Source organism: Balaenoptera borealis (assembly GCF_965194805.1).
Source record: "Balaenoptera borealis genome assembly, chromosome: 5".
Taxonomy (NCBI): domain Eukaryota; kingdom Metazoa; phylum Chordata; class Mammalia; order Artiodactyla; family Balaenopteridae; genus Balaenoptera; species Balaenoptera borealis.
Genome location: NC_138862.1, coordinates 112,542,794 through 112,562,156, shown reverse-complemented (window position 1 = coordinate 112,562,156; position 19,363 = coordinate 112,542,794). Strand labels below are relative to the sequence as shown.

Genomic DNA, 19,363 nt, shown 5'->3' with positions numbered 1-19,363 from the left:
TAATAGGAGTGACTTTGTTTGGAGGCCTTGGACCAGCCAGACAGTAACAATATGATTTAGGGTGGAGGCTTTGAGTTATTCGTTCCATATAAGCTTGACCTTCTGAGGAGCTGGATACTGAGATCACTCTTATGAGCAGTCAACCATGCTTACCCTACTCCTACCATGATGAAGCCCCATTAAAGACTGGACACCAAGATTCGTTCCTTGTTGGCAATACTCCATGCGTTTTGTCACACATTGACACTAGGGAAGTACTGCTGTTCCTGACTCCACGGGGAGAGGAAAACAGAAGCTCCACACTTAGGCCTTTTTTCTGGATTCTGCTGTATATGCTTCTTCTCTTGGCTGATTTTGATCCGTATCCTTTCCTTGTAATATACCATAACTGTGAGTATACAACTTTCAAGGAGTTCTGTGAGTTCTTCTAGTGAATTATTAAAATTGATAGTGGCTTAGGGAACACCCTGAACTTGCACGTGGTGTCAGAAGTGAGGGAAGTCTCGGGTGGACTGTGTGCTCACGGTCCGTTCACAGTATATATGTTTGTTTTGGTTTTGTTTGCAGTTATATTCCTATGTACCTAGAACTATTTTTAGCATGAAATAGGCATTCATTAAATATTATGGTGACTACATGAATGAAAGTAGCTGAATAGTATAAGAAATTAAGAGGAAATCTATTTATGAAATCCAATACTACAGAACTATGTTGAGAAAAAGCTTCCAAGTAATGCATAACCAAGCCTTTTTTTTTTTTATTATATTCTAAGTAATACTGTGATATTCGCTGTCTTCAAAATGGTTGCCTCTGTCAGTCATAATTCTTGGAAGTCTTTGGGATTATGTAATACGTGTTTATATTTTGGGAAATCTTAGGGATTATATCTTTTCAGTTTATAAGAGTCACCACCAGATGGTGATATTTTTATTAGGTAAATAGTTTTTGTTTTCAGGTACATCAATTTATAGAGAAAACAGATAAATTATACGAAATAGAGCATTTATTAATAATAAGAACAATATAACAATGCAAAGGTAAGATATTTAAATATAGCACAAACTATCTATAAGGGTATGTCCCATACCAGAATGCATTTTTACAATTGTAATCACATTAAAGAGAAAGTAGACTTTATACTGGTGTAGCTGAACCATCCCTCTCTTAACAGGGATTGGTAGGAGCTGTTCATGCTTAGGCATAGCCCCCTGTAGATTTTTCTCGTAGATCCACTACTGTTGCCTTGAAGTTTGAAGTGTTACAGGTTAGTAATGTGATGCCAAAGTCTGTGGCTTTGCGGTAAGTAATCCTGGTATTGTATGAATACGTCTGAACTTTTAAGCGTATCCATTATACAGTTAATTCAACAACAAAGGACAGTTAAATGGGGATACAATATCCTAGGTTTTTTGTTTGTTTGTTTGTTTTTCAATTCCCCCAGCACAGGACCAAGTCCAGTGGAAAGAAAATGGAACACAGGAGAGAAAATGGGTATTACTGTCTTCCAATCCAATTCTTGCATTCTTTAAATCTTGTTTGTCATCATCTTCTCCTCTCCACTCAAAGTACTGTGCAGTTATAAAGGATTTGTCTTTCTGATTTTCTTCAGTTTTATTATGATTCTGTTTCTAATTTCCTTGCTGCCAGAAATTATACTTTAAGCAGCAAAATCACTTTTCTCTTTTATAAAATTATACATCTAAATTTAATGTATCAAAACCTACCTTTTACAAAGCATTATTAGAATATTCAATTCAACTTTTGCTTTTATAACAGACATTTAATGCTGTTGATTTATAACATCAGATTGATCTGGCCATTTGTCGTTATGTTAGATTAACCCTCAAGTTTGGAGATTAAAAAGTATTATCTTAAGTTAGATGTATTTGTAATGAGAATACATCTGAATTTGAATTTATATGTTATGCATTATTTAAGGCTTTCTTTACAAACATGACTAGTGGCATTACATTTGCTTCCCAAGTTTAGATAATGATATATTGAGAAGTTAGGTGAAAGATAGGGAAAGTCCATTGAGATAATTATTTTGAAAATAACTTCTTGGTAGCAAAATAATCATCTGAATATAAAACAGTCTGAAAGCCCATGTCAAGTTATTTAGAATTCTATTCAATATAATGAAATAGAAACCAGAATAAATCATTTAAAAAATGATTCACTCAGTCTGTAAATAATAACTAAGATATGTGAGTTGAGAGTGTACAAAGTTTAAAACTGTAAAATGTCAACTCAATAACTTTGGAAAATAAACATTTAGGTAATACATTCAATATATGTTTACAGAAAGATCAGAATAAAGCAATTTGAGGAAAAGTCACTTCCTAATTTTTTTTTTTGAAATATACATTACTAATATTCTGACAAGGTGATATCTGCATTTTTGCAATGTAACATATTTAAAATTAATCTTGATATGTATACCACACAATCACTTAATAAAGTATATTGAATTGTTTCTTTGCTTGAGATACACATATCTTTGGGAAGGAAATGAAAAAGCACCTAAACTTAGAATAATATGTGAACTAAAATTTTCTGTGCTTCAAGAGTGGCGAAGAAGGTTTGCCATATCTGCCTCTTTAGAAACAGATACTTTTGTTTGGACTTAGAGGATTTTTCCTCTGCTCTGCCCAGAAGTTTTTTAGTCTACTTGGGTGCACCTCACAGAACTTAATCTTACAGTGTTTTTCCCTAGTTTCTGTTCAAATAAACAAAAGAATTCTAGAAATGATAAGTATACATCTACAAACTTTTCCAATATGTTTAAGAGCTACTTCCAATTCTACTTCTAACATACAACATATCTGTTTTAAGAGCAGTCAACTTACTGAAAAGGTGAAAGGAAAACCCTCGTATTTAAGAGAAAGAAAAAAAAATTCAGTAAACAATTTGTATTTTATAGAAATGAAGGGAACAACTATTTACAGACTAGGGACATGCATGTTTCAAAGTTGGAAGCTAATTTGCCATTTTATACAGGAGTATATTTCCTAGACATCAGTGTAAAGCTAAAGCAGTAACTGTAATAATAAGCTTGCATTGCTAGCCACATTTAGGCAAGCCTCTTCAAATACAACTCAGAGTTTTGCTACATTTCTTCCATTCCCAAAATATTTTTCCCCTTGCTGTAAAGGCCAACTTTATGTGTAGAAACCCATGCATGAGAACAGTATATTCATTGAGCTTATACAATTTTCTGTTTACTCTGAGGTTGACAAACATAGGCGAAAACATTAGTAAACAAGACCAAGGTTTGATTTAGAAAAGGTTTTTAGAAATCAGATAAGAAACAGAATCTTATAATTGCCACAGTGTGTGATCTATAAGTAACACATCAAAAGCACTCAAGTGTTTGCACTAGTTCCAGCTGTTTGCACTAAAAATAATTAAGTCTGTAAAGCTTATGTAAACCAACAAATAAAAAAGGGAATCAAATAGCCTCAGAACAAAGGTGTTAGTTTAGTAGTTTGAAGTTGCAGAGCCATTCTTGCCTTTATTAGGCCAAATGATCACTAGTTATCCTTGCTTTCTTCTTCTCTTTTCCTATAAGCTTTATTTAACAGCTGGATTTCCTCCTGGTAGCCATCCCTCTCTTGGCTCTGCCTTTTACTGTTCTGCCTGTGTGCTTCAACAGTGTCTGGAATGGAGATGTTGATATCACCATCGGGATTACTTGTGGGTAAAAAGAGAGAATATGAGGCTGTTTCCCCTAAATCACACGAAACAAATCTGTTTTCTTTCCGTGAGTAGCGTAGGGAAGGAGATCTGACCTGTGTGGAGGACTGGCTGATGTTGCTAATAATTGACACCGTGTCCAAGGCCTCTTCATTATCACAAATTTCAAGAACCTCCAAGTGTATTTTCACGCTGGTGTCCGCAAATGTGGAGGGAGAATCTTCTGAGTTTGGTTCATGGCCAACACTTTTGGATCGATAGACTTCTATTTTCTTAGAGGCTGGGGTTATTTTTTGTCCTTCTGTGCTCACCTCATAGGTAGAAAGAGATAGGGTTTTCCCGGTTGGGGCTTGGAGAGACACGGTCCCCTGGAATGCACACAGGGGAATGGCCAGGGCACCACCGGAACGCTGGGGACAAAAACAAAATGGTTATTATTGAAAACTGGTGTCTGAGATTGGACCATTTAGTAATTCATTTTATTCATCAAAATGGTAAAGTTTTTCTATTTCAAATCCAATTCCATGGAAACCTTTTATAGGTATGAGATTGAAATTCTGTCATCAAAGCTCTGTAGCTTAGTTTCTCCTAGGTCAAATACTACATCTAAATGAGGGCAGTCAGAAACCTATCTTTGAGGATAAAGGGACGTATTTCCACAGTTTAAGGCAAAATTTGTGTACTGTGGCCAGCAGGAGATGGGCAGAATATGGGCATAAAATCGAATGCATATTTACACTCTGGAATTGCTTTTATATTTTTGTAACATGTTCAGTTACATTAAAAAGCTTTTATAGGTTGAAAGAAATGCAGACTGTGTTATCAAAATGCACTTTTTTTTCCTGTTTAGTATGCCAGAGAGAGTGACACCTGTGAAACTATGGTCCAAATTAAATACAAAGAATATTTCGACTGTAGGTTTGAGCACACAGAAGAGGAACCAAATGTCACCAGAAGTGTGGGGTACAGTGTGCTTACTTTTCCACAGAGAAATGAGTCATTAAAGTAAACCCAGTAATAGAGAATGCCCTCACATCCCTGCAAAACTTTTATATTTAAAAGTATTAAAATTTTGTTTTTAAATTGTACTCACCACTGAGAACGGCTTAAGAAATGAAGACTAATTCTTATGATAGTCTGTACCTTATATTGTTGATTCATGCCTTCATACTTTCAGTTGACTCTTTTTGATTACATGTTAGTTTCAGAAGAAGACAGTAATGTGCCAACCTTAGAGCAGTGGTGCTAAAAGCTAGATCCCCAGACCAGCATTATCTGCATCACCTGGTAACTTATAAGAAATGCGATTTTTGAGTCCTACCCCAGGCCTACTGAATTAGAAATGCTAGGGGTGGGGTTCAGCAGCCTGTATTTTAACAAGCCCTCTAGATGATTCTGTTGTGTGGTGAGATTCAAGATCCATTGCTGTAACTAAAGAAATGCTGTAGCCCAGAAAGAGAAGGTGAGAGGAGGGGTGGTTAACAGACTCTTTTTATACGTGTGCCCACCATCTGTAAAGCCTGGAATTACTCACTGGATTGGCTTAAATGTGTCTTTCCACCAGGGGAATGGGCGTGAGGGCTCTTAATGTTTTGTCAATTTAGGATGATCACCCTTCCCAGTTTGCCTGTGACTGTCCCAGTCTTAGCACTGAAATTCCTGCATCCCAGGAAGCCTCTCAGTCCCAGGGAAACCAGGATGGTTGGTTACCCTATCTTCCATGGGCATTTTGTATCTGGACCTAAGAGTAGCTAGAGAAAGCCTAGGACCAGGGTCCCACATTAAAGAACAGTTTGTATTCTCATCTACTTAGGGAAATTTTAAGGGAGGATACATCATGAGCTTCATTCAGGTGGCTTCATGCCACACCCATTGAATTTTGGGACCAAGAAAAATATAGTCTAGGATGTGTGAGACATTGCACTAGTCTTTCCCAGTTATTCCCTATGGAGTAGGCTTCAATTCTGTTTATCCATAAAGGGACCTGGGGACCTAAATTTAGGGCCTTGCACCCTAAAGGGCCATAAACTTTGAAAACTTAGACCATAAAGATCAGTTTGCCCTTCTGCTGAGGCAGAACTTAACCAACTTCACTTGTGTGAAGTTGACTGAAGCAAAAGAGACAGAGGGAAAATACTTAAGTTCATTACTGTACGGGACCATTGTTTGAGTGCTTTTGGTAAAGGAGGAGTGCCTTCATTTATTTTTTATTCATCATTCATTAAACATTTTCTGAATATTATCTGCAAGTTTCTAAGCTTGCACTGGATGCATTCAAAGACCTCACAGATGGTTGGGTGGGAAAGACATGTAAGAAAGTAAAAATTTCATCTCTAACTATAGTAAAAGAGCTAGGAACCAAGCTGAAAGGTGTTCAAGGAATTACCACCTCTGATTGATAGAGAGATTTCATGTAGGGGTGGCATTTGAAATTGATCTTAAGAATTAAGATCAACAGTTTTAAAGCCTTGCTTTCTGAGTAATAAATCATGAGTTTAAGGGCGAACCTAAAAACTTTCCCTCCTGAGAAAAAGTCAGAAACTTCTGTTTCTTTTTTAAAACAAAATTTACCAAGACATTATTTAATCAGAAAATTTGACTGTAGTTTAATAATGTGAATTTTAAGTACAGCCTTCTTTATTCTGAGAGCTAGTTAACCTGAAAGCTGACCTCCTTACATTATACTTTATTGCAAGGAGAAAAAACATCCCTAATCAGTACTTTAAAAATTGTTCATAAGTTTTCTCTTTGGCATGGTACGCTATATAAACAAAGCCCTATGGAGTATGCTAGTTTAAAAAAGATGAGATGAGAGAACAAAGTTATCAGCACCCAGCAGTATTGGCATATTTTTTTAAAAGAACTTTCACTGTAGGATCAACAGCATAACCATATTTTTATATGTACCAACTTGCATCACTGATGAGCAGTTAATATAAAAGCAAAAGCAAATGTGATTTTTTTTGCATCTGATTTTATACATCCAAATATTGCAGATTTCAATAGCTCCCCCATGCTAACCTCATCTTCAAATGAAAAAACAAGCTTTACTGAGTTATCAAATGACAGCTCATTAAAATTGGCATCTGAGAGCTGTATAGTGCCATAGTTTAGCTAAGTATGAAGTCTGATTATTCTGAAATAAAACACAGAGTGCTGAGTTATCAAAATTATTTTGTGAAACATTCAAAAGACTATGATTGAGAGTCATAGAAGTAAAAACACAGAAACAGATTATATAGAAATAGATCTGAGCACACTTTATACTCTTAATTCAAAATTGGAAGGTTAGTTTCAGGAAAACGGTACTGTCATTTTAAGCTAATTCAGTTATTTTAATTTTACTGGTTATGAAAGTATTTAATGTATAAGTTATTTTGGTTTTAGATTTGTATAAGAAGTACAAGTGTAAGGTGTTTACACCAAATTTTGTATGTCTTTAAGCAAAATCATAAAATTTGATTTGACAATGAGGTTTATATAATTTTTTCTTTTTTGTCTATTATTTAAGTTAGAGAAACACTGCTCTAGGTGTGGGAAAATGGAGCTTGAACTAACGGAGCAGTAATAGAGATTCAGGGAGGGAACTGACAGAATTTGAGTAAAACCAACAGGATTTTCCTCCTCTTTTAGGATATGGAAGGAGGACTAAAATGGAGAGAGATTAGAAGCTAGGAGAACAGACGAATTGAACCACTGTTATATACTAGGACTTGATTAGCTGGGTAGGTCTATAGCAATGGAATGAACAGACTCTCATATCATAAGAGCCCATAGAATGCAGAAATACTGAAGCTTGTAAACAATTGCATCTCCCTGTGATTTGTGCTACAATAGACCCAGGCTGGAGTATTGTGAGAATATGGAAGAATATGGAAAATATGGAAGAATATGGAGAATATGGTTTCTGTTACTTTGAAAGAAATCTGCTTTAGCCAGGGATGGTGGATCATGGGTTTTCTGCCCAGGGTTTTCTAACCTAGGTGGAGTGAGGGAAAAGGAGGTCTGAAAAAAAAAGTTAGAAATAAATAGGAGACAAAAGAAACAATGTTTCCACATGGAAAACTCTATATTGTAAATATGGCAATTTTCTTTTACTTTATTGGTTTAATACAATTTTAATAAAAATTCCAATGGAATTTTATTTTAGAACTTGGAAAGTTTCTTCTAAGATTTACTTGCAAGAGTAAATGCTTATGGATAACCAAGAATGTGGAAACAGACTAATGAGGTGACTTTGCAAATATAATATGAAGCTACGTAATTAAGACAGACTTTGCAAATATAATATGAAGCTACGTAATTAAGACAGGGTGTTAATGGCAAGATTTGATCAATCACGCAGAGTCAAGAAACCAGACATAGTATATCATGAATATAGCATTTCAAAATAAGGATTCAAGTGAGCTTTTACATATTATTGGCTATTCATTACAAAATTAAGTTAGACCCCTTTTCATGTTATATGCAAAAATGATTTCTTGAGTCTTAATAATTCTTTTAAAATCCTGAGTGAAGAAGACCTTTCCAAATCAGGAATGAAAATCAGAAATGACAAAGTACAAGATGGACAGATTTGATTGCAGAAAAACTAAAAATATCTGTGTAGAAATATATGCTGAAAGCAATGGTACAAGACAAATGGCAGCCTGGGAGACAATATTTGTAGTGTGCATAAAACAAAGTTTAATAGCCATAATATGGAGACTTTCTCCCAAATCAATAAGATAAACATCCCAGTTGGAAAGTGAAAATAGGAAGTGAGTAAAGCAATTAAAGGAAGAAATATAAATGGAGAATAAACATATGAAAAGATATGCAATTTCACTGATAATCAAAAAAAGGTGTAAGTAAAAACACTTGATCATTTTTAGCATCTCAGATTGCCCTCCATCAAAAAAAATAAAAAATCAAGAAAAAGAAAAAAAAGATGCCATCTTTCAAGTGTATTTTGATTGTATTTGACTATAAAATAAAAACTACATATACTTACCAGCAATCCTATTTCTGTAAGTCAATTCCACCACCAGATATTCAACCCATAGTAATGTCTATTTCAGCACTGTTGTAAAGTAGAAATACCCTAAATGTCCATCATTCAGAAAATAGTTGAATGAATTATGGTACAGTAATATACTAGAAAACTCTCTTGAAAGAATGAGGTAAAACTATGAGTTGTGCCTGGGTTAAATAATTTCAATACATTTTAAGTTACAAAAGCAAATTACAAAGTAATATGTATGGTATAATCCAGTTTTCTTGCAGAAAAACAGAAAAACACCACAAATCAACCCAGAAAATTACACATGTATAGGAATAAAAAATACACAGACACAAACACACCTGTATACTATAGGCATAGAAAAAGGTTTGAAAGGCTACATACCAAACAATTCTTTTCTCTGTAAGTGGATGGGAGGGAGGATTTTTTTTTTTTTAAATTTTTGGCTGCATTGGGTTCTCGTTGCTGCACGCAGGCTTTCTTTTAGTTGCGGTGAGTGGGGGCTACTCTTCGTTGCGGTGCGCGGGCTCTAGGCGCACAGGCTTCAGTAGTTGTGGCGCATGGGCTCAGTAGTTGTGGCACACGGGCTTAGTTGCTCCGCGGCATGTGGGATCTTCCCAGACCAGGGCTCGAACCCGTGTCCCCTGCATTGGCAGGCAGATTCTTAACCACTGCACAACCAGGGAAGCCCTGGAGGGAGGATTTTGAGTTTTATATTTTTAAATTATTTGATGATTTTGCTCATGGAAGTTGATTAGGTAGTAGAAGAGGCAGAGAGTGGAAAATATCACTAGAAGGAAATCTAGAATACAAGGGTAGGGTGATGCCTATGATAGTAATCAGCCTCAGGGTTCAATTAGGTAGTCAGATTGGGGTTTGTGCTGCTTTGGGGGTTTGTGCTACATTTGGGGTTTGTGTTGCATTGGGGGTTTATGCTATTTTTAGGTCAGGAGAGAGGAGACAAGCTGGATGAAGGGTACTGTCTCAAAATTTTGCCCTAACAGTTTGGTTGGTTAGAATGAGAGTCCCCATTGGGGTACAGCTTATTTTCCATTCACATTTTAAAAGTGTAGACAATGGCACTTACAATAAGAAAAATAAAAATTTTTTAATTATTAGAAAGGAAAAGGATCCTCTGATCCTAGGCAGGCACAAATTTATAGCACTCTCAAAGTGGCCAGGGTCTGTAATGAGTCAGATTCTCCTCATTAATTTTACTGGAAAAACTACTATAAACATTTGAGTCCAACAAGATGTCAATGTAAACAATGAGCTCAAATAAACAAAGAATTCCACTTCAGAAAAACAAACAAACAAACAAAGAAATACTATAGATCTTGAGTCACAAACTACAGTTCAGCCCACAGGTTTACAAACCATTCTAAAAGTTCAAGAACAATTTCAAAAAGGGACTAAAATAAAAAGCAATAAAATCCTAAGAGAAAATTAATTGTAAGAAGGAGATAATACAAAAGACTGTTAATATTTGGTTTAATTTTTCTTGATTTTTGTACTGGGTTGAATAGCGTCCCCTCCAAAATTCATATCCACCCATGACCTGTGAATATGACCTTATTTGGAAATAACATCTTTGCAGATGTACTCGAATTAGGATGAAGTCATACTGGATTAGAGTGAGCCTTAATCCCAATAACTGGTGTCCTTTTAAGAAAAGAGAAATTTGGACATAGACTAATATAGGGAAGATGGACATGTGAAGAAGGAGACAGCATTTGGAGTTATGCTGTCATGAACCAGGATAGAATCCTCCTCTAGAGCCTCAGAGGAACATGGTCCTGCTGACACCTTGATTTTGGATTTCTGGCCTCCAGAAATGTGAGTCAATAGATTTCTGTTGTTTAAGCTATCCAACTTGTTACAGCTGCCCTAGGAAACTAATACAATGTTTTATGCAAAGAGGCACAAAAATACATATGCATATACATGTTTTGCAAAGTCGTAGGACTGCCTGTTTTCCTGTGGAGACTGGAACTATGTGGCATTTCTGTCAAATCCACGTAGAATGTAATCTCCTCAAGGGAAGGGAACATTTCCTTGTTGATCTTTATTTTTTCTGCTACTGCTATCTCTAACAGTGGCTGGCACATCACAGCCCCTCAAAAAATATTTGTTGAGTGAATAAATGTGTGCATGAATGAATGAATCTGCAGCATTGACTTTGTAGGGATTTTAGATTCCATATCTTAACTTTTTTTTTTTGAAGTATAGTTGATTTACAATGTTGTGTTAATTTCTGCTGTACAGCAAAGTGATTCAGTTATACATATATATACATTCTTTTAAAAATTCTTTTCCATTATGGTTTATCACAGGATATTGAATATAGTTCCCAGTGCTATACAATAGGACCTTATTTATCTTAACTTTCTAAAGCACAAAGCGTAAGATCAATTTTTAAAACTACAGGTTTCCCTTGATATATGAAAGTAGAGCGTTCAGGTGAAAATTTACATAACTTGAAATGGCGTAAAGTGAAGAAGCAATTACCCTAGGACACATCTTGCCAATAGATGCACAAAATTAATTGAGATAAAGCACAGATGCTCATAGACACAGTTCAAAGCTATGGCGGCTTGATGCCGAGATGCTGAGTATATTTTTCAGAGAAGGAGATGAGCGCTGCGATTCTCGCAGCTCTGGGTGTGCTCTGCTTCTATAAAGACTTGTTGCAAAACAAAAACTGAATGTTATTTTCACTTTTTGCCTTTCTTATTTAAGGCAAAAATCCTCTTTGGATTTCTTTCAGTTAGCGAAAACTGGTACTAATGTAGGTCTTTCGTAAAAGCGAAGCGTAATAAAAGTGAATTTTCGAAAAGCAGCGAACACCTGCATTGTTGTTTAAAATTTATCTATTTAAAAAAAAAAAAAAAATTTATCTATTTTTATTTTAACAGCCCTATATAATAACTGATGATAGTTACAAGTGCATCAGAAGGTCATATTGGAACATATTCTTTTTTGAAAATAAAATAGGATATTGAGGGACTGAATTGTATGTGAAAGTTTATTGCATTATAAAAAATGGTAGATTCAGAGAACATAAAACTACTCATTTCGTAGTCTCTGCTTTCTTTCCATTTAAAAGCCTATGAATTAGCATATGCTGTCAGGAATAGTGCCAATCCATTATTGCTGTATTCCTGAGTGTAGGTGGCTGGGAGCTTTTTTATTTGAAAATGAAAAGCGGTTTTCAAAACCTCAGAAATGCTTCAGAAGGAGAGATCATGCCATGTAAACACATTAGCACAAATAATCTGCTGTGATAATTGATTCAGACTAACTGACCTTGAGCATAATGAACTTTTTATTTCTTCACTATAAGCCTCTAAGTGAAATCAGGGTGAAATTATAATATAAAAGAGTTGCTCCAAAATATCTCTCCTAACAGGTGAAGTTTCTGTTGATTATCTGAATCATTCAATTTATGAAAGATGTATTACAGCATGTAGGATCATAGGACTCACCAGAGACCATTTTATAAAGGGAGAACTGACAGCCAGAGAGGTGAAACTACCTGCCCAGGGTCACACAGGTAATAGTAGTAGGACTGGCACCAGGACTCAGGTGTCATAACTCCCAGTTAAAGGCTCTTCCCACTGCACTATGTTGTTACTTTGAAAGAAATCTGCTTAGCCAGGGATGGTGGATCAAGGGTTTTCTGCCCAGGAAGCTAGAATTCTATCACTAACTCATGAATAATCCAAGTGACTGACAATTTTAATCTAAATTAAAATCATATAGATGATTTAGGTGACTTTCAGGAATCAAAAAGTACAGACATTGAGGAATTAAGTCAAGCAGACCATCTAAGAGACCTTGGAGGAGAAGAGATAGGGAAACAAAAAAATAGCAGGGAGAGTGAGAACTTTGTAAGAAAAACAATAAACTAGACTTTTAATAATTTACTTCTGGAATTTTATTTAAAACTGTGTGACTACTATATTTTCATATATTCAAGTCCCCAAATATTCCTTGTGTCATCCTGTCGCCTTCATTTAAATCTTTAGTAAACCAAAAAGAAGAACACACATGACGTGCTTAAAGAAAAGAGTGAGAAAATAAGGGCCTCTATAAAGGTCCTATTATGTGGCATGGGAAGTGTTAGGTATTTTAACACATTTCCCATTTAATTCTCAAAGACCTTCGAGCTATAAATTAAGATTTGCCTTGTTAGTGATGAAAAGTCTCACAACTGAGTGACAGATTTAGGATTGATATTCATCATAACAAATATTTACTGATCTGCTGAACACAGCCCATGTATCAGACTTCTTACTAAAGCACTTTATATACATTTTCTTATTTAATTTTCACATCAACCTTATTAAATAGAGACATTCATCACCCCAATTTTATAGAGGACATAATTGAGTCATAGGGAGGTAACTCCAGTTAGTAAATGGCATAGTCAAATCCAAATCCAGGATTATCTGTCTCAAGCCCTCCGTTTTTAGCCGTTTTGCTACTTCAAGGCATAGTGTTAGGGAATAAAACATGAATAACACCTCACTCTCCTAATCCAGCTGGAACCTGCGATGTCATGTGGGAACAAGGGAGAAGGGGGATTTATTCACTTTAGGAAGTGAAAGGAGTATTTAGGGAAGATCTTTAAGAAAAGGGTTTCTACACTTGACTGTAAAAATCCATAAAACGTTATAAACAAACATTTTGTAAATAGAATCTATGCTACAGTGAAAGAATTAACATAATTATAAGAAAAAAAAAAAGGGAATTCCCTGGTGGTCAAGTGGTTAGGACTCGGTGTTTTCACTGCTGTGGGCCCAGACTCAATCCCTGGTTGGGGAACTAAGATCCTGCAAGCCACTCGGTGCAGCCAAACAAACAAACAAACAAACAAAACAAAACAAAACCCACCACAATTATTTACATGCAATACTGACATATTGGGCACTTACTGAAAATATATGTATAAAACACTTGGCTAAAAAAGAAATTTAAAATTAGAAAACTCAGAGCATTACTATTATGCACTTTGCAAATACCTCACAAGCACTTATGGCACAGCAAGTGAAGAGCACCAGGCTCCCTGGTAATATTTATGTAACTTTAATGTGCTTCCACAAGATTGTTGTAGAACCACCTGAACGTTGTCAAGAATAAAGTCAAATGCCATATTCCAAACTGAAAAAAAAAGAAAAAGAAAAAAAGAAAATGGTTTCTAAATAGGGTCCTAAAAGATAACTTCAGTTGGCAGCAAAGTAGGAAAAATGTAATCCAGGATTGGGGAACAGTAAGAACAAAGGCAATTGGAATTTTGGGGAAATGGCATAGTAGAGGGAAATGAGACTGAAAACAGAGTTTGGGCCCAGGGCCAAGAGCCCTCCACCAGGATAACAAGTTCTGATTGTATCCCATAGGCAAGCAGGAACCACCTATTTTTGTTTATCGAAAGGAAGGAAATTAAGATATATGGAAGGTCTACGATGTACAGGTGCTTCATCTTGGCACTTTACATGTGAAATCTAATTTAATATAATACTCCATAAGGAAGGTAAAATTATTTTCATTTTATAGATAAGTAAATTGAGGTGTGAAGAGGTTAATTAACTTGCTTAGGTTACATAGGAAGTTAAGTTTTGAATCGTGATATATACTCATCTCAGATTCCATATGCTTTCTGCTATGCCTCTTCTGGTCTAACATGATAATTGGGTAGCCTGTGAAATACAGATTGGGGAAGAAGAGTATGGTGGTAGGGAGACCAATTAGGTAGTTTTTTAAATCATTGTGTACAAAAGAAAAGGGAATCTGAACTTCAGTACTGGTAGTAGAAACACATATGTGGGACGGACTATAGGGGAATTGCATTAGCAAAACTCTTGAGATTGTGGAGGGTCCTGGTGAAATACAGCTATGGAGTCACATATACCTGTCTTTGAACTCGGTCGAGTCACTGTCTTTGTAATCCTTACCTCTCTAAGCCTCAGTTGTCTCATTTGCAAAATATGAAGAATAAATGAGTTAATGAATGTAAAATGATTAGCTGAGTGCCGCACACAAAGTAAGTGCCCATAACTATTAGCTATTTTTGGGAGGTGAGTAAGAGACAGGAAACCACGATGTTTTTGAGATTCTACTGCTAGTGTCTAGTACTAGTAGTTGAGATAAGGAGCTTAGGAGGATGTTGATAATTTAATGCTACTTTAACAATTTTCATCTCCTAGTCATTTTATAATGATTTAAAAATTTTGCCCTGATATTAAAACTAAACAGAGATAATCCAAAAAAGAAAACTACAGAGAGCTATAACTCATTAATATAAATGCAAACATTCTTAACAAATATTAGCAAGTGGCATTAAGCAGTCAATAAAAAGAATTAAACTTCATGACTAAGTGGGGTTTATTCCAAATGCAAGGCTAGTTTCAATATTCAGGAATAGGTTGATGTGACCCACCATATTAATAGGCTAAAGAAGAAAAATCACATGATTATATGAATTGATGCAGAAAAACTATTTGACAAAATTCAACATCCATTCATGATAAAAGAAAAGTAAGATCAAGAGTAAGTTCCTTTCCTTGATAAAGAGCATCTATAAAAACTCTATAGCTGAGATTAGGACAAGATGGCAGAGTAGAAGGATGTGCTCTCACTCCCTCTGGCAAGAAAACCAGAATCACAACTAGCTGCTGGACAATCATCGACAGGAGGACGCTGGAACTCACCAAAAAAGATACCCCACATCGAATGACAAGGGAGAAGCCACAATGAGACGGTAGGAGGGGCGCAATCACAGTAAAATCAAATCCCATAACTGGTGGGTGGGTGACTCACAGACTGGCGAACACTTACACCACAGAAGTCCACCCACTGGAGTGAAGGTTCTGAGCCCCACATCAGGCTTCCCAACCTGGGGGTCCGGCAATGGGAGGAGGAATTCCTAGAGAATCAGACTTTAAAGCCTAGTGGGAATTGATTGCTGGACTTCAACAGGACTGGGGGAAACAAAGACCCCACTCTTGGAGGGCGCACACAAAATAGTGTGTGCATCGGGACCCAGGGGAAGGAGCAGTGACCCTGGGGGAGACTGAACCAGACCTACCTGCTGGTGTTGGAGGGTCTCCTGCAGAGGTGGGGGGTGGCTCTGTTTCACCACGGGGATAAGGACACTGGCGGGGGGAAGTTCTGGGAAGTACTCCTTGGCGTGAGCCCTCCCAGAGTCTGTCATTAGCCCCACCAAAGAGCCCAGGTAGGCTCCAGTGTTGGGTTGCCTCAGGCAAAACAACCAACAGGGAGGGAACCCAGCCCCACCCATCAGCAGTCAAGTGGATTAAAGTTTTACTGAGCTCTGACCACCACAGCAACAGTCAGCTCTACCCACCACCAGAGCCTCCCATCAAGCCTCTTAGATAGCCTCAACCACCAGAGGGCAGACAGCAGAAGCAAGAAAAACTATAATCCTGCAGCCTGTGGAACAAAAACCACATTCACAGAAAGACAGACAAGATGAAAAGGCAGAGGGCTAAATACCAGATGAAGGAACAAGATAAAACCCCAGAAAAACAACTAAATGAAATGGAGATAGGCAACCTTCCAGAAAAAGAATTCAGAATAATGATAGTGAAGATGATCCAGGACCTCGGAATAAGAATGGAGACAAAGATCGAGAATATGCAAGAAATGTTTAACAAAGACCTAGAAGAATTAAAGAACAAACAAACAGAGATGACCAATACAATAACTGAAATGAAAACTACACTAGAAGGAATCAATAGCTGAGAGAATAGAATAACTGAGGCAGAAGAACGGATAAGTGACCTGGAAGACAGAATGGTGGAATTCACTGCTGTGGAAAAGAATAAAGAAAAAAGAATGAAAAGAAATGAAGACAGACTAACAGACCTCTGGGACAACATTAAACGCAACAACATTCGCATTATAGGGGTCCCAGAAGGAGAAGAGAGAGAGAAAGGACCAGAGAAAATATTTGAAGAGATTATAGTCGAAAACTTCCCTAACATGGGAAATGAAATAGCCACCCAAGTCCAGGAAGTGCAGTGAGTCCCATACAGGATAAACCCAAGGAGAAACACGCCGAGACACATAGTAATCAAATTGGTAAAAATTAAAGACAAAGAAAAATTATTGAAAGCAGCAAGGGAAAAATGACAAATAACATACAAGGGAACTCCCATAAGGTTAACAGCTGATTTCTCAGCAGAAACTCTACAAGCCAGAAGGGAGTGGCATGATATACTTAAAGTGACGAAAGGGAAGAATCTACAACCAAGATTACTCTACCCGGCAAGGATCTCATTCAGATTTGATGGAGAAATCAAAAGCTTTACAGACAAGCAAAAGCTAAGAGAATTCAGCACCACCAAACCAGCTCTACAACAAATGCTAAAGGAGCTTCTCTAAGTGGGAAACACAAGAGAAGAAAAGGACCTACAAAAACAAACCCAAAACAATTAAGAAAATGGTCATAGGAACATACATATCGACAATCACCTTAAACGTGAATGGATTAAATGCTCCAACCAAAAGACACAGGCTGGCTGAATGGATACAAAAACAAGACCCATATATATGCTGTCTACAAGAGACCCACTTCAGACCGAGGGACACATACCGACTGAAAGTGAGGGGATGGAAAAAGATATTCCATGCAAATGGAAATCAAAAGAAAGCTGGAGTAGCTATACTCATATCAGATAAAATAGACTTTAAAATAAAGAAGGTTACAAGAGACAAGGAAGGACACTACATAATGATCAAGGGATCAATCCAAGAAGAAGATATAACAATTATAAATATATATGCACCCAACATAGGAGCACCTCAATACATAAGGCAACTGCTAACAGCTATAAAAGAGGAAATCAACAGTAACACAATAATAGTGGGGGACTTTAACACCTCACTTACACCAATGGACAGATCATCCTAAATGAAAATAAATAAGGAAACAGAAGCTTTAAATGACACAATAGACCAGATAGATTTAATTGACATTTATAGGACATTCCATCCAAAAACAGTAGATTACACTTTCTTCTCAAGTGCGCACGGAACATTCTCCAGGATAGATCACATCTTGGGTCACAAATCAAGCCTCAGTAAATTTAAGAAAATTGAAATCATATCAAGCATCTTTTCTGACCACAACGCTATGAGATTAGAAATGAATTACAGGGAAAAAAACGTAAAAAACACAAACACATGGAGGCTAAACAATACGTTACTAAATAACCAAGAGATCACTGAAGAAATCAAAGAGGAAATCAAAAAATACCTAGAGACAAATGACAATGAAAACACGATGATCCAAAACCTATGGGATGCAGCAAAAGCAGTCTTAAGAGGGAAGTTTATAGCTATACAAGCCTACCTCAAGAAACAAGAAAAATCTCAAGTAAACAATCTAACCTTACACCTAAAGGAACTAGAGAAAGAAGAACAAACAAAACCCAAAGTTAGCAGAAGGAAAGAAATCATAAAGATCAGAGCGGAAATAAATGAAATCGAAACAAAGAAAACGATAGCAAAGATCAATAAAACTAAAAGCTGGTTCTTTGAGAAGATAAACAAAATTGATAAGCCATTAGCCAGACTCATCAAGAAAAAGAGGGAGAGGACTCAAATCAATAAAATTAGAAATGAAAAAGGAGAAGTTACAACAGACACTGCAGAAATACAAAGCATCCTAAGAGACTACTACAAGCAACTCTATGCCAATAAAATGGACAACCTGGAAGAAATGGACAAATTCTTAGAAAGGTATAAACTTCCAAGACTGAACCAGGAAGAAACAGAAAATATGAACAGACCAATCACAAGGAATGAAATTGAAACTGTGATTAAAAATCTGCCAACAAACAAAAGTCCAGGACCAGATGGCTTCACAGGTGAATTCTATCAAACATTTAGAGAAGAGCTAACACCCATCCTTCTCAAACTCTTCCAAAAAATTGCAGAGGAAGGAGCACTCCCAAACTCATTCTATGAGGCCACCATCACCCTGATACCAAAACCAGACAAAGACACTACAAAAAAAGAAAATTACAGACCAATATCACTGATAAACATAGATGCAAAAATCCTCAACAAAATACTAGCATACAGAATCCAACAACACATTAAAAGGATCATACAACACGATCAAGTGGGATTTATCCCAGGGATGCAAGGATTCTTCAATATACGGAAATCAATCAATGTGATACACCATATTAACAAATTGAAGAATAAAAACCATATGATCATCTCAATAGATGCAGAAAAAGCTTTTGACAGAATTCAAAACCTATTTATGATAAAAACTCTCCAGAGAGTGGGCATAGAGGGAACCTACCTCAATATAATAAAGGCCATATATGACAAACCCACTGCAAACATCATTCTCAATGGTGAAAAACTGGAAGCATTTCCTCTAAGATCAGGAACGAGACAAGGATGTCCACTCTCACCACTATTATTCAACATAGTTTTGGAAGTCCTAGCCATGGCAATCAGAGAAGAAAAAGAAATAAAAGGAATACAAATTGGAAAAGAAGAAGTAAAACTGTCACTGTTTGCAAATGACATGATATTATACATAGGGAATCCTAAAGATGCCACCAGAAAACTACTAGAGCTAATCAATGAATTTGGTAAAGTTGCAGGATACAAAATTAATGC

At 36.4% G+C, this 19,363-nt stretch overlaps 1 protein-coding gene across 1 annotated transcript in view; it reads right to left on the bottom strand.

Moving 5' to 3' along the window:
* Positions 1–981: 981 nt before the first annotated feature.
* Positions 982–19,363, bottom strand: part of GPR149 (G protein-coupled receptor 149) — an 86,521-nt gene continuing 68,139 nt past the window's right edge. Inside the window, exon 4 of the mRNA XM_082394365.1 lies at positions 982–4,106. Within this exon, the coding sequence (XP_082250491.1) occupies positions 3,534–4,106 (573 nt within the window). The 3' untranslated portion in view covers positions 982–3,533. The remainder of the gene's footprint in view (positions 4,107–19,363) is intronic.